The sequence below is a fragment of the Bombina bombina genome, chromosome 2, assembly GCF_027579735.1.
Source record: "Bombina bombina isolate aBomBom1 chromosome 2, aBomBom1.pri, whole genome shotgun sequence".
In the NCBI taxonomy this organism is placed as follows: domain Eukaryota; kingdom Metazoa; phylum Chordata; class Amphibia; order Anura; family Bombinatoridae; genus Bombina; species Bombina bombina.
Genome location: NC_069500.1, coordinates 260451584 through 260475163, shown reverse-complemented (window position 1 = coordinate 260475163; position 23580 = coordinate 260451584). Strand labels below are relative to the sequence as shown.

Below are 23580 nucleotides of genomic sequence, written 5' to 3'. Positions count from 1 at the left end.
ATCCAGAGGTTGTCTTTTGGAAATAGAGTGCTGCCAGCATTGCTGCAGAGGTTGAAGGGGTGGGGGGTCAGCCTGTCAGTGCTCAGACCATACACCGCACACTGCATCAAATTGGTCTGTCATCCCAGAAGGAAGCCTCTTCAAAAGATGATGCACAAGAAAGCCCGCAAACAGTTTGCTGAAGACAAGCAGACTAAAGACATGGATTACTGGAATCATGTACTATGGTCCAATGAGACCAAGATAAACTTATTTAGTTCAGATGGTGTCAAGTGTGTGTGACAGCAACCAGGTGAAGAGTACTAAGACAAGTGTGTCTTGCCTACAGTCAAGAATGGGGGTGGGATTGTCATGGTCTTGGTCTGCATGAGTGCTGCCGGCACTGAGGAGCTACAGTTTATTGAGGGAACCATGAATGTAAACATGTACTGTTACATACTGAAGCAGAGCATGATCCCCTCCTTTGGGAGACTGGGCCACAGGGCAGTATTCCAAAATGATAACGACCTCCAAGATGACCACTGCCTTGCAAAATAAGCTGAGGGTAAATGTGATGGACTGGCCAAGCATGTCTCCAAACCTAAACCCTATTGAGCATCTGTGGGGCATTCTCAAATTGAAGGTTGGGGAGAGCAAGATCTCTAACATCCACCAGCTCTGTGGTGCAGTTGTGGAAGAGGACTCTAGTGGCAACCTGTGAAGCTCTGGTGAACTCCATGCCCAAGAGGGTTAAGGCAGTGCTGGAAAATAATGGTGGCCACACAAAATATTAACACTTTGGGTTAAATTTGGACATTTCCACTTAGAGGTGTACTCACTTTTGTTGACAACGGTTTAGACATTAATGACTGTGTGTTGAGTTATTTTGAGGGGACAGCAAATTTACACTGTTATACAGGCTGTACACTCACTACTTTACATTGTAGCAAAGTGTAATTTGTTCAGTGTTGTCACATGAAAAGTTATAATAAAATATTTACAAAAATGTGAGGGGTTTACTCACTTTTTGTGAGATACTGTATATATATATATATATATATATATATATATATATATATATATATATATATATATTATGGATGTCAGTATTGGAAAATAAGACATATTTCATGCATTTTAAGATGCATTTGTAAATCTACTCCTTTCTGAATATCATTGTGAATGTCATATTCTATTATAGTTAGTTTTTGCTAAGAGCAGAATTCAATCAGAATACTTAGAAGTTGTGTAGTCACAATGTTGTGTCAAGATATATACCGTCTTAAAAAGCAGAACATACAAAATAACAAATTCAGAACTAAAACATGGAATCCAAATATTCTAACTAGTTTGCCTTCAGAGAAATTATGGAACGCATATTGAATTTACAAGAAGGTCTTGTAAGATATAATAAAAAATGTTTTGTATATTAAAAGAAGTAGACAACAGATATTCGGTCACTGGGTCAATCTATGCAAAATAGTACTGTATAGGGAGCAGTGAAGGACTTAACTTGTGTCATTCCTAAAGTGCTCTTTGAAGAAGCTTTGAATGAAAGTGGCAGAAAAACATCATCTCTGGAAGGCAACAAAGTGTGCCGAATTTCAAGGACATTTTTTTACCAGTAATGAGCATTCACAAAATGTGATTTAATAAATGCTATTTCAAATTTAAGTACCTTGGATATCTAATATTCTACAAGTACTGCTTTTGCTGGCCCCACACGGAAACTCCTCAATTGCTAATGAGATCTTTTTAAGCAATGACATGCTTTGCAAATTGTAACAAAGAAGAGTTTACAGAAATTGACGTGGGCAATTATGGAACAAGGTTAATGATTATACTAAGTGAAAGAGTTTAATGTTTCTGATATACACTGATTATATTAAATTATAAAAGAACAGAAGATAACTTTTCATCTTTACCTTTTTACTATGAATAATGCACATTTCTTAATGTGCCGCTACATTTTAGTTTTTGTTGTTTTGATCTCTTTGAAATTTACTTTTCTCTATGCATCTGGTTTTATTTAATAAGAAACTTTTTAAAAAACCCTTTTCATTTCTAGCCTCTGGAAAAATATTCTGTTCAGCCCAGAATGGGTTAATCAATTTGTCATACTTAACCACATAAACTCCACAGCTGAGTTTTAACATCAGACTCCGCTGTATGCAATAAATTATTTTTGCATAAATTACTAACGGTACTTATGTTATAAGAATGTGTTTTGCTTTAGAAACAATTTAAAATGTGGATTTAATAGTTGCTTTTTTTCTGGGCAGTATGAAATCTGTTGCAGATGATGTTCCTTTTTTGTAATAAAATATATTGCATATGAAATTATAATCATATGTCTCATGAGTTGTTTACTAGTATTATTTTAAAAAGAATACACATATACTCCAAATTCTGTGTATTTAAAGGGACAGAATACACCAATTTTCATATAACTGCATGTAACAGACACTACTATAAAGAAGAATATGCACAGATGCTAATAACAAAATCCAGTATAAATCCTTTTAAAAACTTACTTAGAAGCTCCCAGTTTAGCACTGTTGATTAGATTGACTTGGACACCCACTGAAAGGGGCTGGGAAATCAAAAAGAGCAGACACTTCCTACTTTCCCCCTTCGCTGCATACGAAAAGACTGTTAATTTAAACAGGAACCAGCAGGAGTCTGTAAACTCACGTATACATCTGATACTGTGGGGCTTGGTTAGGAGTCTTAAAATCAGCACAATGTTATTAAAGAGCAACAAAACTATATATTGTTACAAAAAAACTCCCAGATGAACTAAATAAATGGATCATCTACAGAACATTTATTCAAAGAAAAATCTAGTGTACAATTTCCCTTTAATGTCTGGTTGATAAATGAAATGATTTGCTTTTTCTTCCTAGGAATTCTGAAATAAAGCATTATCTTGGGCATTACCCAAATAAGAAAATCTCTAACATAAATAGATTAAATAAAAAAAGAAACATTTTCATTTAATATTTTTTTTATCATGTTTCCACAGCTTTGATAGCCATTGGTCGATACAGCGCCACTATAGAGACAGTGGATGTTGGGTGGTGTAAAGAGATTACAGATCAAGGTGCCACATTGATTGCACAAAGCAGCAAATCTATCCGATATCTAGGCTTGATGAGATGCGATAAGGTAAGAAGATTGGAGAATAAATAATATTTGAATTTAGCATATAACACAAAGGACAATCCCACAATTTTCCCGCCATTCCCGCCCCTTCAGACAGCCCGGCACCTTCATAGGAACCACAGTCTCATATAATCCCAATACCTAGGGGTGGTGGTTTCTGGTGATCCTGGTGGAGTGGCAGCACTTCCATTTTTTTTATAAATTTTTTTTTTCTAAAAAAACATCAACAACAAGTCTACCCTTTAAATACATTGTTTTTTTTATTAATATTTGTATATAAATTACCTACAAGTTCCTGATTTTCATTTTCAGGAAACGTTTTGGAGAAAGTTCTATTTAGACTAAAAGTGATGATCAGATTGGTTTGTTCAATATCCAAAGCAACAAATGCTGCTTTTGAGCCATTGCGGGGCTGAGCCTGCTTTTCGCAGCCATCATCCAACAGCTGCTTCTGACAGATAAAACACCCCAAACCCTTTTGTTCGGGGTGATTGGTAGGCCCTGCTGTGGTGCGAAGCAGTCCTTGCACAATAGTATATCCAAACAGCGCACATACTGTGTCCTCTGCCCATTCACAGCAAAGGCGGTCGAACAGGTTCCCAAGTTGAGAACCATCCACCTTTTAGTACAAAGAGCCAAAAGCAGTTTATTAAAAAAGGTTTGAGTATGTACTAACCATTAACAAAATTAAAGGGACAGTCTATTCCGAAATTGTTATTGTTTAAAAAGATAGATAACGCCTTTACTACTCATTCCCCAGCTTTGCACAGCCAACGTTGTTATATTAATATACTTTATAACCTCTAAGTTTCTGCCTGGTTTTAAGCTCCTGCATGCCACCTTTAATCTCAGTGCATTTCTATAGCTTTTCACAGCAAGACACGGCTAGTTCACGTGTGTCATATAGATAACATTGTGTTATTCATGAGTCAGCACTAATTAGCTAAAATGCAAGTTTGTAAATAGCACTGAGATAAGGGGGCAGTCTGCAGAGGCTTAGATACAAGGTAATCACAGAGGTAAAAAGTGTATTAATATAACAGTGTTGGTTTTGCAAAATTAGGGAATGGGCAATAAAGGAATTATCTATCTTTTTAAACAAAACAATTTTGGAGTAGACTGTCCCTTTAAGGATACTTGGGTAAATAGCTGTCTTGAAGAATCTCCAAAGAATCTCCAAGTTGGCCATTCTGTAAATGCAAGTCAATTTTAAAGTCACCCTTTACAACTGACTTGCCTATCCAAGTTTGCTACAGGTTTGTTTTTAAAGAACCAATTTGCTAGGGCAAAAAAAAGGACATAAAACACCTCACCAGAGTTAGCCCCCATATTAAAAATTTTAACAAACAATCATTCCATTTGTTAGATCTTTGTTAGATCAGGATAGATCAACTGTTTTTTTCGTTAGTTCTACTCTAAAATATGAAATATTAACAATCTTTTTCAGGGGGGCTAACCTGTAGCCAGCCCCCCATCAACAAAATGTTATTGATTATGATAGTTCCATGATAGATCAGGTTTGATCAGCCAAAAGTTTTGTTAGATCTAGTCTAATTACTGAGATATTGCATTTTTAATGAGGGGTGCCACAAGCCATGGGTGTGACCACAATGTTAACTATATGGCTCACATGAACTAGCTCTCCCCTGTTGTGAAAAGCAAATAAAAAAGCATAAGAGGCGGCCTTCAAGGGCTTAGAAATGATCATATGAGCTTTCCCAGGTTTAGCTTTTAACTAAGAATACCAAAAGAACAAAGCAAAATTGGTAATAAAAGTAAATTGGAAAGTTGTTTAAAATTACATGCCCTATTTGAAACATAAAAGTTTTTTTGGGACTTGACTGTCCCTTTTACACTCGCTTGTTCAGGATGATTGAAATGCTGTGCTATAGTGCAACTGTTTGCACCACAGCAGGGGATAGTGTTGCACAAGAATCCTCTTGTGCAAAATTAAATTTTACCTTGCTATGAAACCTGGCCGCCTGCAGGGATGGTAAATTTCCCCCCAATGTGTGACATCCAGAACTACAGAAATACACTTGTATGAACGCAGGCCCCACATACACACACTCATATGCACGCACATCACACATACACCCACTTACAAGCATTCATATATAGGCAGATCACACATACACCCACTTCCAAACACACTCGTATGCATGCACATCACACATACGCCTTTTCACACACACACTCATATGCATGCACATCACACATACACCTTCTTACACACACACTCATATGCACGCACATCACACATACACCTTCTTACACACACACTCATATGCACGCACATCACACATACACACATATATATGCAAGCACATCACACATACACCCACTTACACACACACTCATATGCAAGCACATCACACATACACCTTCTTACACACACACTCATATGCATGCACATCACACATACACCTTCTTACACACACACGCATATGCACACACATCACACATACACCTTCTTACACACACACTCATATGCACGCACATCACACATACATCTTCTTACACACATACTCATATGCACGCACATCACACATACACCTTCTTACACACACACTCATGCACGCACATCACACATACACCTTCTTACACACACACTCATATGCACGCACATCACACATACACCTTCTTACACACACACTCATATGCACGCACATCACACATACACCTTCTTACACACACACTCATATGCACGCACATCACACATACACCTTCTTACACACACACTCATATGCACACACATCACACATACACCTTCTTACACACACACTCATATGCACACACATCACACATGCACCTTCTTACACACATACTCATATGCACGCACATCACACATACACCTTCTTACACACATACTCATATGCACGCACATCACACATACACCTTCTTACACACACACTCATATGCACGCACATCACAGATACACCTTCTTACACACACACTCATATGCACGCACATCACACATACACCTTCTTACACACACACTCATATGCACGCACATCACACATACACCTTCTTACACACACACTCATATGCACGCACATCACACATACACCTTCTTACACACACACTCATATGCACGCACATCACACATACACCTTCTTACACACACACTCATATGCACGCACATCACACATACACCTTCTTACACACATACTCATATGCACACACATCACACATACACCTTCTTATACACATACTCATATGCACGCACATCACACATACACCTTCTTACACACATACTCATATGCACGCACATCACACATACACCTTCTTACACCACACACACTCATATGCACGCACATCACACATACACCTTCTTACACACACACTCATATGCACGCACATCACACATACACCTTCTTACACACACACACTCATATGCACGCACATCACACATACACCTTCTTACACACACACTCATATGCATGCACATCACACATACACCTTCTTACACACACACTCATATGCACGCACATCACACATACACCTTCTTACACACACACTCATATGCACGCACATCACACATATACCTTCTTACACACACACTCATATGCATGCACATCACACATACACCTTCTTACACACACACTCATATGCACGCACATCACACATACACCTTCTTACACACACACTCATATGCATGCACATCACACATACACCTTCTTACACACACACTCATATGCACACACATCACACATACACCTTCTTACACACATACTCATATGCATGCACATCACACATACACCTTCTTACACACACACTCATATGCACGCACATCACACATACACCTTCTTACACACACACTCAAATGCAGGAACATCATACATACACCTTCTTACACACACACTCATATGCACGCACATCACACATACACCCACTTACACACACTCATATATAGGCAGATCACACATACACCCACTTCCAAACACACTCGTATGCATGCACATCACACATACACCTTCTTACACACACACTCATATGCACGCACATCACACATACACCTTCTTACACACACACTCATATGCACGCACATCACACATACATCTTCTTACACCCATACTCATATGCACACACATCACACATACACCTTCTTACACACACACACTCATATGCATGCACATCACACATACACCCACATATATGCAAGCACATCACACATACACCCACTTACACACACTCATATGCAAACACATCACACACACACCCACATACACACACTCATATGCACACACATCACACATACACCTTCTTACACACACACACACATATGCACGCACATCACACATACACCCACATATATGCAAGCACATCACACATACACCCACATACACACACTCATATGCAGGCACATCACACATACACACACTCGTATGCACGCACATCAGACATACACCCACATACACACACACACTCATATGCACACACATCACACATAAACCCACTTAAGGGTGTGACACACTGCAAGCTCTGAAGTAGCTGTGCTGCTGTCACTGTGCCCCAAGAAACGGCCCTGTCAACTAGTCAAGAAAAAAAACAAAACAAAGTGTTCACCTTTAACACAATTTTAAAAACACTGACTTGATGGCTCTAAAGATCACCGGTTCTGATCACCCCTCCCCCGCACACAAACTAGGATTGTGAATACTGCCTCTTGCGTAATAGATCTAACGGAAAAAAACAGTTGATCTAACCTGATCTAACGTATATCTATCAAAATCAATAAAATTTGGTTCAGATTTCAGTTGAGGGGGGGCTAGCCCAGTGATCACCCCTCCCCCGCACACAAACTAGGATTGTGAATACCGCCTCTTGCGTGATAGATCTAACGGAAAAAAACAGTTGATCTAACCTGATCTAATGTATATCTATCAAAATCAATCAAATTTGGTCCAGATTTCAGTTAAGGGGGCTAGCCCCCCTCATTAAAGATGCAATATCTCAGTAATTAGACTAGATCTAACAAAACTTTTGGCTGACCAAACCTGATCTAACGTGGAGCTATTAAAAAATACAAAGAATAGAGCGCCCCACACTAAAAATATCCTAACTTGTGCAAATAGCAAAAAGGATATGCGACTTCCAAATAATAAGGTAGGTTTTAAAAGATTGGTTCCAAGAAATTCAGGGTTGCTGCCTCATAACATGCACGGTGCTGGAAACCGGATTTAATCTAAAATGACATAAAAACAAGAAACAGGGCACAACCCCTCTAAGTGCAGTATATACAAATGAACACCGAGTTTATTTACATTCACAAATTAAAACTCACAAGATTTAATCTCAACACAATGAGGTATGTTACAGGCACTTGGGAACCAATCCGGTCTTTTAAAAGATCTCCATTAGAGTTCCATATGGACAGAGGCTTTCAGAAAGCAGGTGTAGAATAAGTGGATGTATCAAAGTTCCATACCGCTACTTTCGATATCCAGCCAAAATCCGGTCCTTTAAAGTATTCCCAAATTGGAAAGTCCAAGAACAAAAAGTGCTTAAACTTGGTAAAAAAAACACCACACTACGTGGAGCTATCATAATCAATAACATTTTGTCAACATTTTTGTTGAGGGGGGGCTGGCTACGGGTTAGCCCCCCCCTTAAAAAGATTGTTAATATTTCATATTTTAGAGTAGATCTAACGAAAAAAAAACAGTTGATCTAACCTGATCTAATAAAGATCTAACAAATAGAATGATTATTTGTTAAATTTTTTAATATGGGGGGGGCTAACCCGGGTGAGGTCATAAAACACCTTGTAGTTACTATACATACACCTTGCAATTGTTATACATATTTGTAGTCTTGCTCCAAAATATTTTGCCAATCAAGGTTGAAAAATACATTAACACCTTAGCCATAAAAATAAATAAACATGTGGAATAGAAAAAATTAAACTTTCATTATTCCGATAGAGAACACAATTTTAGACAACTTTACAATTCCCTTCCATTGTCTAAATGTGCACAATCTTTTTATATACGTACTTTCTAAGGCACCATCAGCTACTGAGCATGTGCAAGATTTACAGAATGTATGTATATGCAGTTTGCGACTGGCTGAAGGCTGTCACATGATGCAGTGGCAGGGAAAATAGAATTAACTTTCAAATTTGTCAGAAATCTGCTACTCATTTGAAATTTAAACTAAATGCTTTTGCATTGTCTTTTTATTACGTATTTAATGATTATGCTATTCTACTATGTTTAGTGGTCCTTGTAGAATCCTTACATGCTTGTGTAGCTATTAATGTCCTTTTCTACATCGGTCAAGGCTATCTGTCCTCTAAAGCCCACCATGCTAGCAACACACCCTGTGAAAGCCTCTTCAATATTGTTTATTTTATCTTTCTGTCTTTGGCTACTTAAGTGCAGATATGAAAATGTTTCTAAACTGATAAAAGGGACTGTAAATACCTTGAAAACCTTGTAATTACAACATTTTTCTGCAGTCTTTGAATAGTTTAACATATCAGCATAGTCCGAACATTATTACAATGGATTGTTTACTAGAATTGGTTTTCACTGATCAAACTTCACCCATCCTTTCCTTATTTGGAGGAGTTTATTCCAGACTTGCTTTTGAAAAAGACACTGCTTCCTACAGTAATTGTGATAAGATAAACTGCAAACACGGGACAGATATGTGGGTTTTCAGGACTTGAAAATCCACAATTTTCAGATTTAAATGACTGGAAAATGGGGCAAAATAGACAATAAAAGAATGTTATTTCACTGTGCATAATTAATCATTTTATATTGCAATTTCAAAGTGTTATTGTCCCTTTAAACAGTCACTGTGTAAAATGTTACAGTTAGTTGTGACTTCTGCAGGATGCACTCCAGCCTCTATGAGGGCTGTGGAATTTATTTTTTGGGGGCAAAATACATAATAAAGTAAATTACAAGGTTTTATTTTTCCTATTCATAATCAAACATTCTATGGGGAATGACATTTCAGTGTTAATATCCCCTTAAATGTCTCTTTCTTTATAACCAGATCTGTATTTTACATACATTTGGCTGTGTTGTATCTGCTTTTGCATCTCTGGAAAGCTCAATCTTAAAGGGACATGAAACCCAATTTTTTTCTTTTGTGATTTAGAAAGAGCATGCCATTTTCAACAACTTTCTAATTTACTTCTATTATCTAATTTGCTTCATTCTCTTGATATCACTTGCTGAAAAGCATATCTAGATATGCTCAGTAGCTGCTGATTGGTTGCTGCACATAGAGGCCTTGTATGATTGGCTCACACATGTGCATTGCTATTTCTTCAACAAAGGATATCTAAAGAATTGAGCAAATTAGATAATAGAAGTAAATTGGAAAGTTGTTTAAAATTACATGCCCTATCTGAATCATGAAAGTTTAATTTTGACTAGACTGTCCCTTTAACCTTACATTAGTTTCAAATGGGTACTCATGTATTAGCCAGTGAATAGATAACATTCACCTTTGGGATGATTCATTATCTCCATGGGAAAAAAAAATTAAAACTGCAGGAACCGCCATAATTTGTTTGGAAGAGTAAACCAAACTTCATTCAAAAGCAGAAGACTTATTGGCCCACATGCTGTATTATCATTATGTAGCTACTTCCTGGAAGCTATTGTTCCCCTGTGAAATCTAACTTTTATCCAGTAATTTCTAGGTATCAAACACTTCCTTAATGAGATATGTTACCAAACACTGAATCACTTGAGAATATTGCAGTATAGCTTTAAATAGTTGACTAGCAATGATCATTTCTATTTAAAAATTTAAATTTCAAAATATTTCTTAGTTGCCTCATCCCACTGTAAAGGGAATTGAATTGTCTGTTCTGAACGCTTGTCTTGGGACTTACAAGGAGTGTTCATGGTGAGAGTATAAGCATACAGCCAGCATAATCGGTGCTAAATCACACTTTATGGTTGGATTTCACAAGACAGGTGCATTATTCATATTTGGCTTGACAAACGACTGCCAAATATGTTATTGGTAACCAAGGAGATAAAATCCCTGTTCAGATGTATGAAATTTATGGAGCCTTAGGAAAAGCTTTTGGAATGGGGGAATTATGTAACCCCACTTAACAGCGCTAATATTTTTGCGTTAGACTTGTAATCTAGGCCATGATCAATGTGCCCCTTGAAAGAAAAACTGAGATGTGCACAGAAAGAAGACTATTTCCAGAAAATAGCCTTAACAAGGTCCTTCCCAAAACTGTTATCATGAAGTTTGAAGCACCCAATTGTTTTAAATGTCTTTATGTCCTGTAGCATTAAAGGGACATAAAACACAAACTTTTTCTTTCATTATTCAGATAAAGCATTCCATTTTAAACAACTCAAATTTATTTCTATCAAATTTTCTTTGTTTTCTTGTTATCCTTTGTTGAAAAGCAGTAAGGTAAGTTCATGAGTTTGCACATGTCTGCAATACTATATGGCAGCAGTTTTGCAACAATGTAATACATTATCAAAAGTACTATTTCCTGTCATGTAGTTCTCCACATATGTGCACGCTACCTATCCAGATATTTCAAACAAAGAATAACAAGAGAACTAGGCAAATTTGATCAAAGATGTAAATTGGAATTTTGTTTTAAATTGTATTCTCTATCCAAATCATGAAAGAAAATGTAGGGTTTCATGACCCTTTAATATGGCCCTTCATTGGAACTAAGGGGTCTAGCCCAAACCCTGAAAAAACAACCCCAGACTATTATCCCTCTTCCACCAAAATTTACAGTAGGTAGCGTTCTCCTGGCATCCGCCACTTCCAGATTCTTCCATCAGACTGTGAAGTGTGATTCATCACTCCAGAAAATGTTTCCACTGCTCCAGAGTCCAGTGGCGGTGTGCTTTACATTACTCCATCCAACTCCTAGCATTGTGCATGTTGATGTGAGGCTTCTGTTCAGCTGCTCAGCCTTGGAAACCCATTTTATGAAGCTCCTGATGCACAGTTCTTGTGCTGATGTTGCTTTTAGAGTCAGTTTTAACTCTGTAATGAGTGATGCAACAGGTAACAGGCGATTCTTTCTTGCTAGATGATTCATCAGTGGCCTCTAGCTGTGAGTTTGTGTGGTCTTCCACGTTGTGTCGCTTTCAGTTGTCCGAGACAGAGCTAGTAGGGGAGAAATTTCATAAACTGACTTGTGGCAAAGATGGCATCCTATGATAGTGACACATTTAGGTCACTGATCTCTTCAGTATGCTGATGTTTGTCTATGGAGGTTTCATGACTATGTGCAGTATTTTATGCACCGTTTAGCAGTGGGTGTGGCTGAAACAACTTTACTTAGTAATCAGTAGGGTGTCCACATACTTTTGACCATATAGTTTATCTGATCTAATTTGTAGGTTCACATCATCTGATCATTGGTCTTTATGTTCAGCTTGATGTAAATGTATTTCTCAATTTTTTTACATAAATTTGTGCAAGATAGAACTATTCAGAAGTCTCAGTGTGTCTGTTCCATTTCAGGTGACAGTTTCATAAATAGGCTGCAAAATAACAGTTTTTTTAAAAAGAATATAGCTTTAATGCATATTTAACCATTTTGTGTAAATGATTTTAGATTAAATTAGGATTAGGAAATGTGCTTTCCAACCAGGTAGAATTTATCATATTCAGGGCAAAGTTTAAACCAGTTCAATAAGTTATTCAATCATTTACTGGAGGCATTCTTTTTATATGTATGCTGAATGTTTAGTTTTTTTTTCTGTAGTAATCCTTTGTATGGCGAATTTCAGGAACGGTAATAAAACTGTGGTGGCAAGTTACAAACAAATGTTATTGTATACATGCTAGTAATATAATGGGGGGACACAAAAACAATACATTTTGACAGAAAACAAAACTTTCTATGTGTTATTATTATCGGTTATTTGTAGAGCGCCAACAGATTCTGCAGCGCTATAAACATAGGTAGCAATTATAGGGATCAAATGGATAGCGGGCCCTGCGTAGAGTCGCACTGTTGTAGTCAGCTCTTGTGAAGGTGATCTGCAAGAAGTTGGGCTCTTAGGCTTACATTCTAAGGGGGTTAATGGCGGATGGAGGAGAGGAACTGGTATTAGGAAAGGTTAGTGTAGGTTGTATGCATCCCTGAACAGAAGAGTCTTTAGGGAGTCCCGTGGGACTTTATTAGGGAACCTAATGATGACGTGTAGATTGAGAAGAGAAGGGGACCCCAACACAAAGTGGTAACAGGGCAGAGGAAGCCCCAGAGAAGGCTACACTAAAGTTACGGTTAGACAGGTTGAAGAGATCCACAAGAGGGCTGTGTCACAAATGCCAAAGGATTGGAGGGTTTAGAACAAAAGAAGGAGGTCAACAGTTTTAAAGGCTGCAGACAGATCAAGGAGGATAAGCAGAGAGAAGTGGCCTTTGGATTTTGCTGTAAGTAGGTCATTGGTAACCTTAAAGGGATATAAAACCCAGTTTTTTTTATTTCATGATTTAGATAGAACATAACATTTTATAAAACTTTCTAATTTACTTCTATTATCAAATTTTCTTAGTTTTCTTGCTATCCTTTGTGGAAAAGCTGAAATGTAAGCTCAAGAGTGTGCACGTGTCTGCAGCACTATATAGCTGCAGTTTTGCAACAATGTTATACATTAGCAGGGGCACTAGATGGCAGCACTATTTCCTGTCATGTAGTGCTTCAGGCATGTGCACGCTACCTACCTAGGTATCTCTTCAACAAAGAATAACATGAGAATGATAAAAATGTGATAATAGAAGTAAATTGGAAACTTTTTAAAAATTGTATCCTCTATCTGAATCATGAAAGAAAATTTTGGGGTTTAATGTCCCTTTAACGATTGCTGTCTCTGTGAAGTGATGGGGGCTAAATCCAGATTGCAGTGGGTCAAGGAGGGAGTGTTATGTAAGGAAATGGGATAGGCATGCATGCATGTACTAGCTTTTCAGGGAGCTTTGAGGCAAGAGGGAGTAGGGAAATAGTGCGGTAGTTGGATGGGGAGGTTGGATTGAGAGAAGGTTTTTTGAGGATAGGTGTGACCAGTGCATGTTTTAGAGATGAGGGAAATATACCAGTGCTGAGGAAGAGGTTGAAAATGTGTGTGAGTATAGGGGTAAGGGTAGAAGAGAAGGAGTGGGGTAGCTGTTACAATGAAAACGTGGTAGTTAAGAATACAAGAAGCCCAGACAAAGTCAAAACACAAAATGGAAGATGACACGTCAGATTGTCTGTATTGTAAACGTCACTATTAAGGAACAAGAGGTAAATTAGCTAAATATACTACTTATAAATCCCAACCAAATACTGTAATGATTATATAAAAAAAATGAAGTGAAGTCACTTTAATAGACATTATCAATCCATGTGGTCAAAATATATTTTTTATTTTTGTGACGCACATCACATAGCTTATGTTAGTTACTAAGTAAAAACCTTGTTGTTCGTTCCTGGTAGAGCGCTTCTCTCTTCTTATGCTTAAAACCTTCTTGTCGCTTCCATTTTTCTACAATTATGGACTTTTCATCATTATGTTAATTTTCAGACTTCTCCAAGCTGTACTGTTGTGGTAACCCCCCTGTTTTTTTTTTTTGGGGGGGGGGGTTTCAAATAAAACTTTTATTTCTAAAGTTGAGAACATTACACGTTATAGGTTGCTCTTTTCAAAATTGTACAAGGTACTCTACACAGTGAAATTATTACATGAACATTACAAAAAGTCTATTTTATGTTCTACATTGCATGAGTAACACCCCTGTTTTGTTGTATTTTAGTTTGCACTATAGCAGCATGTATTTGTTTAGATCAGGGATGTCCAACTGGTAGCCCAAGGGCGTCATGTGGCCTTCTGCACAAGTGTTTTCTGCCCCAGGTAAAAGTCATAATGTGTGTCATAGTTTTTGTGGCCCCAAGAAAAAGCAAAAATAAAAATGTGTCTTTGGTTGGCCAAAACTCAAAAGAGCCCTCTAAGGGGGAAAACAGAAGATGAGGGTACCTTACAACCTTACCTCAATCCTCTATGTCACTTAACATGCTTAGGAAGTATATTATTATTTGTGTGTTTAATAATCATACATTTACATCAACCCTTAAGAATTCTAAAATATTACCACGTTGTTGTTAGGAAGTTGTCCATCCCTGGTTTGGAGGGATTTTGTTCTCCCAGGATACAATCTTTTACATAGACTCCCCCACAACAGTAAAATATTTTTCCCCTGTTGTCTTTCAACTTGATAATGTCTTCCTCAGTCCATATGATTAGTATCTCATCCAGCTGATTAGTTCATCCCTGATAATTTGCTAAAGGGACATAAAATACCTTGTAATTACAAGGCTTTCAGTTGCTTTGCAATAGTTTACCATTTTCAGACAAGTGTTTGTTCTACTTTTTACTTGATATAATCGCTTTTCCGCTCACCTTATTTGGCCCAATCACTTTTTGCTGTGCTGCTGTCGGTTTTTGTGCCGTTTTTGTTTGGTGCAATTAAAAAAAAAATATATATATAAATTTTTTAATTGCGGTCACGTGACCCATCCTCGGCCCTTCCGGTTTACGTTTCTCTGTTCAGATCAGAGTTTTCCGTGGCGAGTGTGGAGGTTTCAGTTTCCTCTGACTACAGTTGTTCTCTCAAGTGGATTTGGGCTGTTTCAGAAACAAGGAGGTGTATTTTTCTACCAGGTGTGTCCAGTTTTCTGTGCTAGTGGGATAGCGACTTCTGGAGGGGTAAGACCTCAGCGGAGCTGAGGGCTTTACAGGGAGTGCAGAATTATTAGGCAATTTGTATTTTTGAGGATTAATTTTATTATTGAACAACAACCATGTTCTCAATGAACCCAAAAAACTCATTAATATCAAAGCTGAATAGTTTTGGAAGTAGTTTTTAGTTTGTTTTTAGTTATAGCTATTTTAGGGGGATATCTGTGTGTGCAGGTGACTATTACTGTGCATAATTATTAGGCAACTTAACAAAAAACAAATATATACCCATTTCAATTATTTATTTTTACCAGTGAAACCAATATAATATCTCAACATTCACAAATATACATTTCTGACATTCAAAAACAAAACAAAAACAAATCAGTGACCAATATAGCCACCTTTCTTTGCAAGGACACTCAAAAGCCTGCCATCCATGGATTCTGTCAGTGTTTTGATCTGTTCACCATCAACATTGCGTTCAGCAGCAACCACAGCCTCCAAGACACTGTTCAGAGAGGTGTACTGTTTTCCCTCCTTGTAAATCTCACATTTGATGATGGACCACAGGTTCTCAATGGGGTTCAGATCAGGTGAACAAGGAGGCCATGTCATTAGATTTTCTTCTTTTATACCCTTTCTTGCCAGCCACGCTGTGGAGTACTTGGACGCGTGTGATGGAGCATTGTCCTGCTTGAAAATCATGTTTTTCTTGAAGGATGCAGACTTCTTCCTGTACCACTGCTTGAAGAAGGTGTCTTCCAGAAACTGGCAGTAGGACTGGGAGTTGAGCTTGACTCCATCCTCAACCCGAAAAGGCCCCACAAGCTCATCTTTGATGATACCAGCCCAAACCAGTACTCCACCTCCACCTTGCTGGCGTCTGAGTCGGACTGGAGCTCTCTGCCCTTTACCAATCCAGCCACGGGCCCATCCATCTGGCCCATCAAGACTCACTCTCATTTCATCAGTCCATAAAACCTTAGAAAAATCAGTCTTGAGATATTTCTTGGCCCAGTCTTGACGTTTCAGCTTGTGTGTCTTGTTCAGTGGTGGTCGTTTTTCAGCCTTTCTTACCTTGGCCATGTCTCTGAGTATTGCACACCTTGTGCTTTTGGGCACTCCAGTGATGTTGCAGCTCTGAAATATGGCCAAACTGGTGGCAAGTGGCATCTTGGCAGCTGCACGCTTGACTTTTCTCAGTTCATGGGCAGTTATTTTGCGCCTTGGTTTTTCTACACGCTTCCTGCGACCCTGTTGACTATTTTGATTGAAACGCTTGATTGTTCGATGATCACGCTTCAGAAGCTTTGCAATTTTAAGAGTGCTGCATCCCTCTGCAAGATATCTCACTATTTTTGACTTTTCTGAGCCTGTTAAGTCCTTCTTTTGACCCTTTTTGCCAAAGGAAAGGAAGTTGCCTAATAATTATGCACACCTGATATAGGGTGTTGATGTCATTAGACCACACCCCTTCTCATTACAGAGATGCACATCACCTAATATGCTTAATTGGTAGTAGGCTTTCGAGCCTATACAGCTTGGAGTAAGACAACATGCATAAAGAGGATGATGTGGTCAAAATACTCATTTGCCTAATAATTCTGCACTCCCTGTAGGTGCTTATTTTTGTTCTATTTCTTCATATACATTAACTTAATTTGTCTTTTTTTGGCATTTAAAAAAAAAAAATGTGTTTATTGCTAGGAACTGATACCCAATTATGGACTCTAATGCTGAAGTTGATTCTTTTGAAAAATCCTTATTGTGTTTGGAGGCTAAGATAATTCCTCCTGTACAGTTTTGCTCTTAATGTCTAAATAAAACTTTAATGTTTAAAGATAAGATGTCTCTCCCTGAGCCTCCTGTCTCTCAGGATAGTGTTATCCTAGCTACGCCTCAGCTTTCCAGCTTTTTATCCGATTTTGATGTGACACAAACGAGACAGGATTGTATATATTCTTGTACAGTGGTTTTCATGTTAGGCCACCAGAAATTCCTAGTAAGTTGTTTCAAAGTCCGTTGTATGCCAGGATGACCAGACAAAGGTGAATCATGATAATTCTTTGGTACATAAATCTTGTCCTACATAAATCTTGTCCTTATAATAATAGATACCAGCGTCTTTGACTAGAGGTATGTTAGGCATCTCAATGTCTTGTTCCAAAGAACGTCTTACATCTGCGAGGAATTGGGATGAAATTCCTATGAAACGTTCTGTAGGTGTCATGGTACTAGTGGCAGTTACTTCTGTTTTTTTAAGGGAACGTGAAAGGGCATCAGCTTTTCCGTATTTTGTAGCAGGTCTGTAAATTATATTGAAGTTAAATTGGGCGAAGTAGAAACTCCAACAAAGTTGTCTAGCAGATAACGTTTGTTGTTTTGTAAATATTGAAGATTTTTGTGATCTGTGTATATTATAATTGGTAACTTGGTCACCTCTAGCAGATGTATCCAATGTTCTAAGGAGCCTCTTATAGCAAGAAGTTCTTTCTCCCCAATTGGGTAGTTTATTTCAGCAGAGTTCATTACTTTTGAAAAGAAAGAAATAAGGTATATAGGCTGTGTGAGTGAGACTCTCTGTGACAGTACAGCTCCAACAGCAAAATCAGACAAATCCACTTTTAAAATATATTGAAGGTTTGGATCAGGAAATCTGAGTATGGGAGCAGTAGTCTTTAAATTCTTAAACACTGTATTAGCTTGTGGAGTCCAATGGAATGGTGTTAATGAACTAGTAAGTACAGTGAGGAGCTTTGCTACCTTTGAGAATCCTTTAATAAACTTCCTGTAGTAATTGGAGAATCCCAGGAATCTTTGGGGTTTCTTTTTTGTTTTTGGAAGTGGCCAATCCTTAACTGCATCAACTTTTTCATTCTGCATTTGAATACCATTAAGAGATATTGTATAACCTAAAAATGATATTTCATTTCATTTTCTGGTTTGGCATACAATTTATGTACTCTAAGTCTTGAGAGTACCCAACGTACGTGTTTGATATGGTCTGACTTGGTTTTAGAATAAATTAGGATGTCGTCAAGATAAACGACCATACAGACATCTAAGAGGTCTTTAAACACGTCGTTTATGAAATGTTGGAAGGTGGCTGGGGCATTACATAACCCAAAAGGCATCCCTAAATATTCATATAAGCCATATCTTGTTCTAAAGGCTGTAAGCCACTCGTCGCCCTCTCTTATCCGGATGAGATTATATGTTCCTCTGAGGTCCAGTTTAGAAAAGATGGTGGCCTCTGATAATCGTTCGATCATTTCAGGTATTAGAGGTAGTGGGTACCTGTTCTTGATTGTATGCTTGTTTAGCTCTCGATAATCTATTATCGGTTGGAGAGTAGAATCCTTGTTTCGTACAAAGAACATTCCTGCTCCTGCAGGGGAAGTGGATGTCCTGATGAACTCCTTGCAAAGATTTTCTTCTAAGTATTCTTTAAGATGATCCAACTCTGGTTGACTCAGAGGGTATAAAGGACCATTAGGAATACTAGTCCCTGGTTGTAGTTGAATAGGACAGTCATAAATACGGTGTGGAGGTAAACTTTCTGCTTCAGTTTTACTTAAGACATCAGCAAAATCGTGGTATTCGCTAGGTAGAAAATTATTTTCTGATGTTGACTGCAAAAGTGTATGTTGAGGGAAACAAGTATTAGAACAGTATGTGGAATTAAATGATACCTGAAAAGTGGACCAATCTATTGAGGGTTGATGTAATTGTAACCAGTTTATGCCTAAAACAATAGAGAAATGCCGAGAATGTAAGACATCAAAAGAGAGTAATTCAGTGTGTCCAGTTACTGTGTTCACTAATAGTGGCACTGTGTGGTGTGTGATAGGCCCTGTACTGATTGTTGACCGATCAATAACTCTAACAGTGACTGGTGTTTTCTTCAGAATCAAAGGGATTTTAGAAGCTTTAACAATACTGAAATCAATGAAATTTCCGGAAGCTCCTGAATCAATAATGGCATCAGTAGTCACTTGGTTTTTATCCTACTGTAATAGAAGAGGTAGGATACAATAAAAAGATTCCTTTTCTGGGTTCTGTGAAGAATGCATAGAAATAAACTTACATTTCTTGTTTTTCTGTAGTACAGTGCAATCTTTGACTGTGTGCATAGGGTTACATACTTGTGGTAGGTGAAAAGCAGAATAAGTCTTTGTTAGACTATCTGTAACATTTCGTTCAGTCCTTCTCTCACAAAGTCTTCTGTCAATCTGAGTAACCAACCTCATCAAAACCTCTAGTGTGTTAGGTAAATCAGTTCTGGCGAGTTCATCTTTTAAACCTTCAGCAAGACCCAATCTAAATTGGTTTCTTAAGGCTATGGAATTCCACTGTGTGTCTGTTGCAAACTGCTTAAATTCAATTATGTACTCCTCCGCATGTCTTTTCGTTTGTTTTAAATTTCTCATTGAGGCCTCAGCGGTTAGTTGAATGTCTGTATCTAAGTAAAGCTCATCCATAGATGAGAAGAAATCCTGTACAGATCCCAATATAGGATCGTCGGTCTCAAAAAACTTGTCTGCCCACACTCTAGGCTTACTCCTTAGAAAGGATATGGTTGTGAGTACTTTTACTCTTTCTGTTGGGTAACTTCTAGGTTTTAGGTTATAAAGTAGGTGACAAGCATTTTTAAACCGTCTATATGTTTTTCTATTACCTGAAAATGGTTCAGGCATGGAAACCTGTGGTTCAGGTGTAAAATCTTGTTGCGCTTGTTTAAATGCAATTGATAATGTTCCTTAATGTTTAATTTTCCAGCTGTAAATCATGCAAACCTTGTCCCAATTGATCTACCTTTTGTGACAAGTTATAGACAATTTGTGGTAAATCTGCTGGTTCCATAATTTTTAAGGGCTTAGTATTATGTAAAGAACTTCAAGCTGAAGTTATATGTATTAATGGATCTCAGCTGCAGATTAAATAAATTCTTTTAATATAAAAGTTTGTATCACTATACTTAGGACATTCACTACGATAAAAGTGAATATCAGATATATATATATATATATATATATATAGTGAAATAGCAACTAAGCTTTAGTTACTATATATGTTGTTATGAGTTTAAGCAGTAATAATTTTATTTAAACCTTACTGCAAAAGTGTCTAATGGATGTTTGGATAACAGACTCTCATTTATGATTCAGTATTATTTAGTTTTAAAGTATCACCTTTTGATAGTTGAATGTTCAAGCATAAAGGAAAAGGACAATTTATTTAGCAGGTCAGACAGGATAACGGTACAAATATCAGAAGCAGGTCTGTCTGCACTTGATGACAGAGCGGCAATAAATATACAATGCAGTTCCATAGAAAGTCACTGAATAAAAGTTATAGAATTCCTGCTAGTTAAACAAATCCAGAAGTAGGTGATATGATCTTTAAGATTGAACGGTACCTTAAGAGAGTTGCTGAATCCACTTAAGCTGATGAAAAACTGCAGTTTCCCAAAGAAAGATTCCACTTTTAAATTCCAATAGGAGAGAGCTCAGATTCTCAGTAGTTGCTGGTAGGCACTATGAAAACAATACTAAGCACAGGTTCTAGGGTGTGTCTAACTTTTAAAGGTTGCTGAAGTTGTTAATGGATTGAAGGGATTTAAATAACAGTAACCCAGTAGTTTGTACTGCTTAAAGGAAAAGAGATCAGACCTCCTGAATCCATGACAGGATGATTCTTCAGTGGCTTCTGAGGGGGCATTGTCAGATTCTGATACTGTAGTAACCAATTATGCAGATTCAGAGGAGATTAATTTCACCTTCGAGTTCTTTTGAAGGAGATTCTTGCTACTTTGGAAGAATCCGACGCATCAAGTTGCAGAGAATCCAAAGAAATCTAGTAAGCTTAATAGGGTAAATGATGTACCCTCATCTGTGGAAGTATTTCCAGTTCGAGACCGTATGGCAGATGATATAACTCAGGAATGGGATAATAACCAGGGATTACTTTTCCCCCTTCCCCTGTTTTTAAAAAGATGTTTCCTGTTGCTAATGCTATTCGTGATTCGTGGTGCACGGTGCCCAAGGTAGAGGGAGCTATCTGTACTCTGGCTAAGAGAACTACTATTCCTATCAAAGATAGTTGTTCTTTAAAGGATCCTATGGATAAGAAGCTTGAGACTTTTTTTGAAGAAGATGTACATTCATCAGGGATTACAGTGGCAACCTTTTGCTAGTATTGCTACAGTTGCGGGGGCAGCATCTTATTGGTGAAAAGACTTATCTAATCTTATCCTAGAAGAGACTACTATAGAGGAGATCCAAGACAGGATCAAGTCTCTCAAGCTAGCCAATACCTTTATTTGTGATGCCAACATGCAAGTTATTAGACTGGATGCTAAGATTTCTGGCTTTACTGTTTTAGCTTGCAGAGCTCTGTGGTTAAAATCTTGGTCTGCAAATGTTACATCCAAGTCCAAGCTTTTATCTCTGCCTTATAAGGGTAAAACCTTAATTGGACCAGGTCTGGCAGAAATAATTTCTGACATTACAGGTGGAAAGAGTTCTTTCCTACCTCAGGATAAAAAGAATAGACCTAAGGGTCGCCAGAATCCTAATTTTGGTTCCTTTCGTAACGTTAAGGGACAGAAGTCTTCCTCTTCCAAGTCGGATCAATTCAAGTCTTCTTGGAGGTCCAGTCAGCCTTGGCATAGGGGGAAGCAAGCCAAGAAGCCTTCCAATGATTCTAAATCAACATGAAGAGGCTGCCCCCGATCCTGTAGTGGATCAAGTGGGGGGGCATGCTTTCTTTTTTTCAGCAGGCATGGATACGCAATGTTCCAGATCCTTGAGCAATAGATATAGTTTCCCACGGTTACAGAATAGGATTCAAATCTTGTCCTCCCAGGGGCAGATTCCACCTGTCAAGGTTATCTGCGAAGCAGATAAAGAGAGAAGCCTTCTTAAACTGCATAAACGACCTATCATCCCTGGGAGTGATTGTTCCAGTTCCTCCAAGAACAGGGTCTAGGATTCTATTCAAATCTATTTGCAGTTCCCAAAAAGGAGGGCACTTTTCGTCCCATTCTGGACCTAAAGTGTCTCAACCAATTTCTCAGGGTTTTGTCCTTCAAGATGGAGACCATCCGTTCTATTCTTCCTTTGGTTCAAGAGGGTCAGTTCATGACGACCATAGATCTGAAGGACGCATATCTTCATGTTCCCATTCACAGGGATCATTACCAGTATCTAAGGTTTGCTTTCCAGGACAAACATTTCCAGTTTGTTGCCCTTCCTTTTGCCTTGCTACAGCTCCCAGAATTTTTACAAAGGTTCTGGGGGCTCTTCTGGCAGTGGTGAGGTCCCAGGGTATTGCTGTGGCGCCTTATCTAGACGACATCCTAGTTCAAGCGCCATCTTTTTATCTAGCAAAATCTCTTCCCGAGATGCTGCTGTTTATTCTACGTTCCCACGGGTGGAAAGTTAATCTGGGAAAGAGTCCCCTTGTTCCAGATACAAGGGTGTGTTTCTTGGGAACAATCATAGATTCCCTGTCCATGAAGATTTTTCTGACGGACGTCAGAAAATCCAAACTTCATGTTTCTTGCCTCTCTCTCCAGTCTGCTATTCGTCCATCTGTGGCTCAATGCATGGAGGTGATTGGACTGATTGTTGCCTCTATGATCATCATTCCTTTTGCTTGGTTCCATCTGAGACCTCTGCAACTATGCATGCTAAGTCAATGGAACGGGGACCACTCAGATCTCTCGCAGAAGATAAATTTGAAT

The 23580-nt window shown here is 38.1% G+C and overlaps 1 protein-coding gene across 1 annotated transcript in view; it reads left to right on the top strand.

Annotated features, from left to right (window-relative positions):
• The window catches only part of FBXL17 (F-box and leucine rich repeat protein 17), a 1296987-nt gene that overhangs the window by 1178590 nt on the left and 94817 nt on the right, over positions 1-23580 (top strand). Inside the window, exon 8 of the mRNA XM_053701528.1 lies at positions 3005-3147. Coding sequence (XP_053557503.1) covers positions 3005-3147 — 143 coding nt within the window. The remainder of the gene's footprint in view (positions 1-3004; positions 3148-23580) is intronic.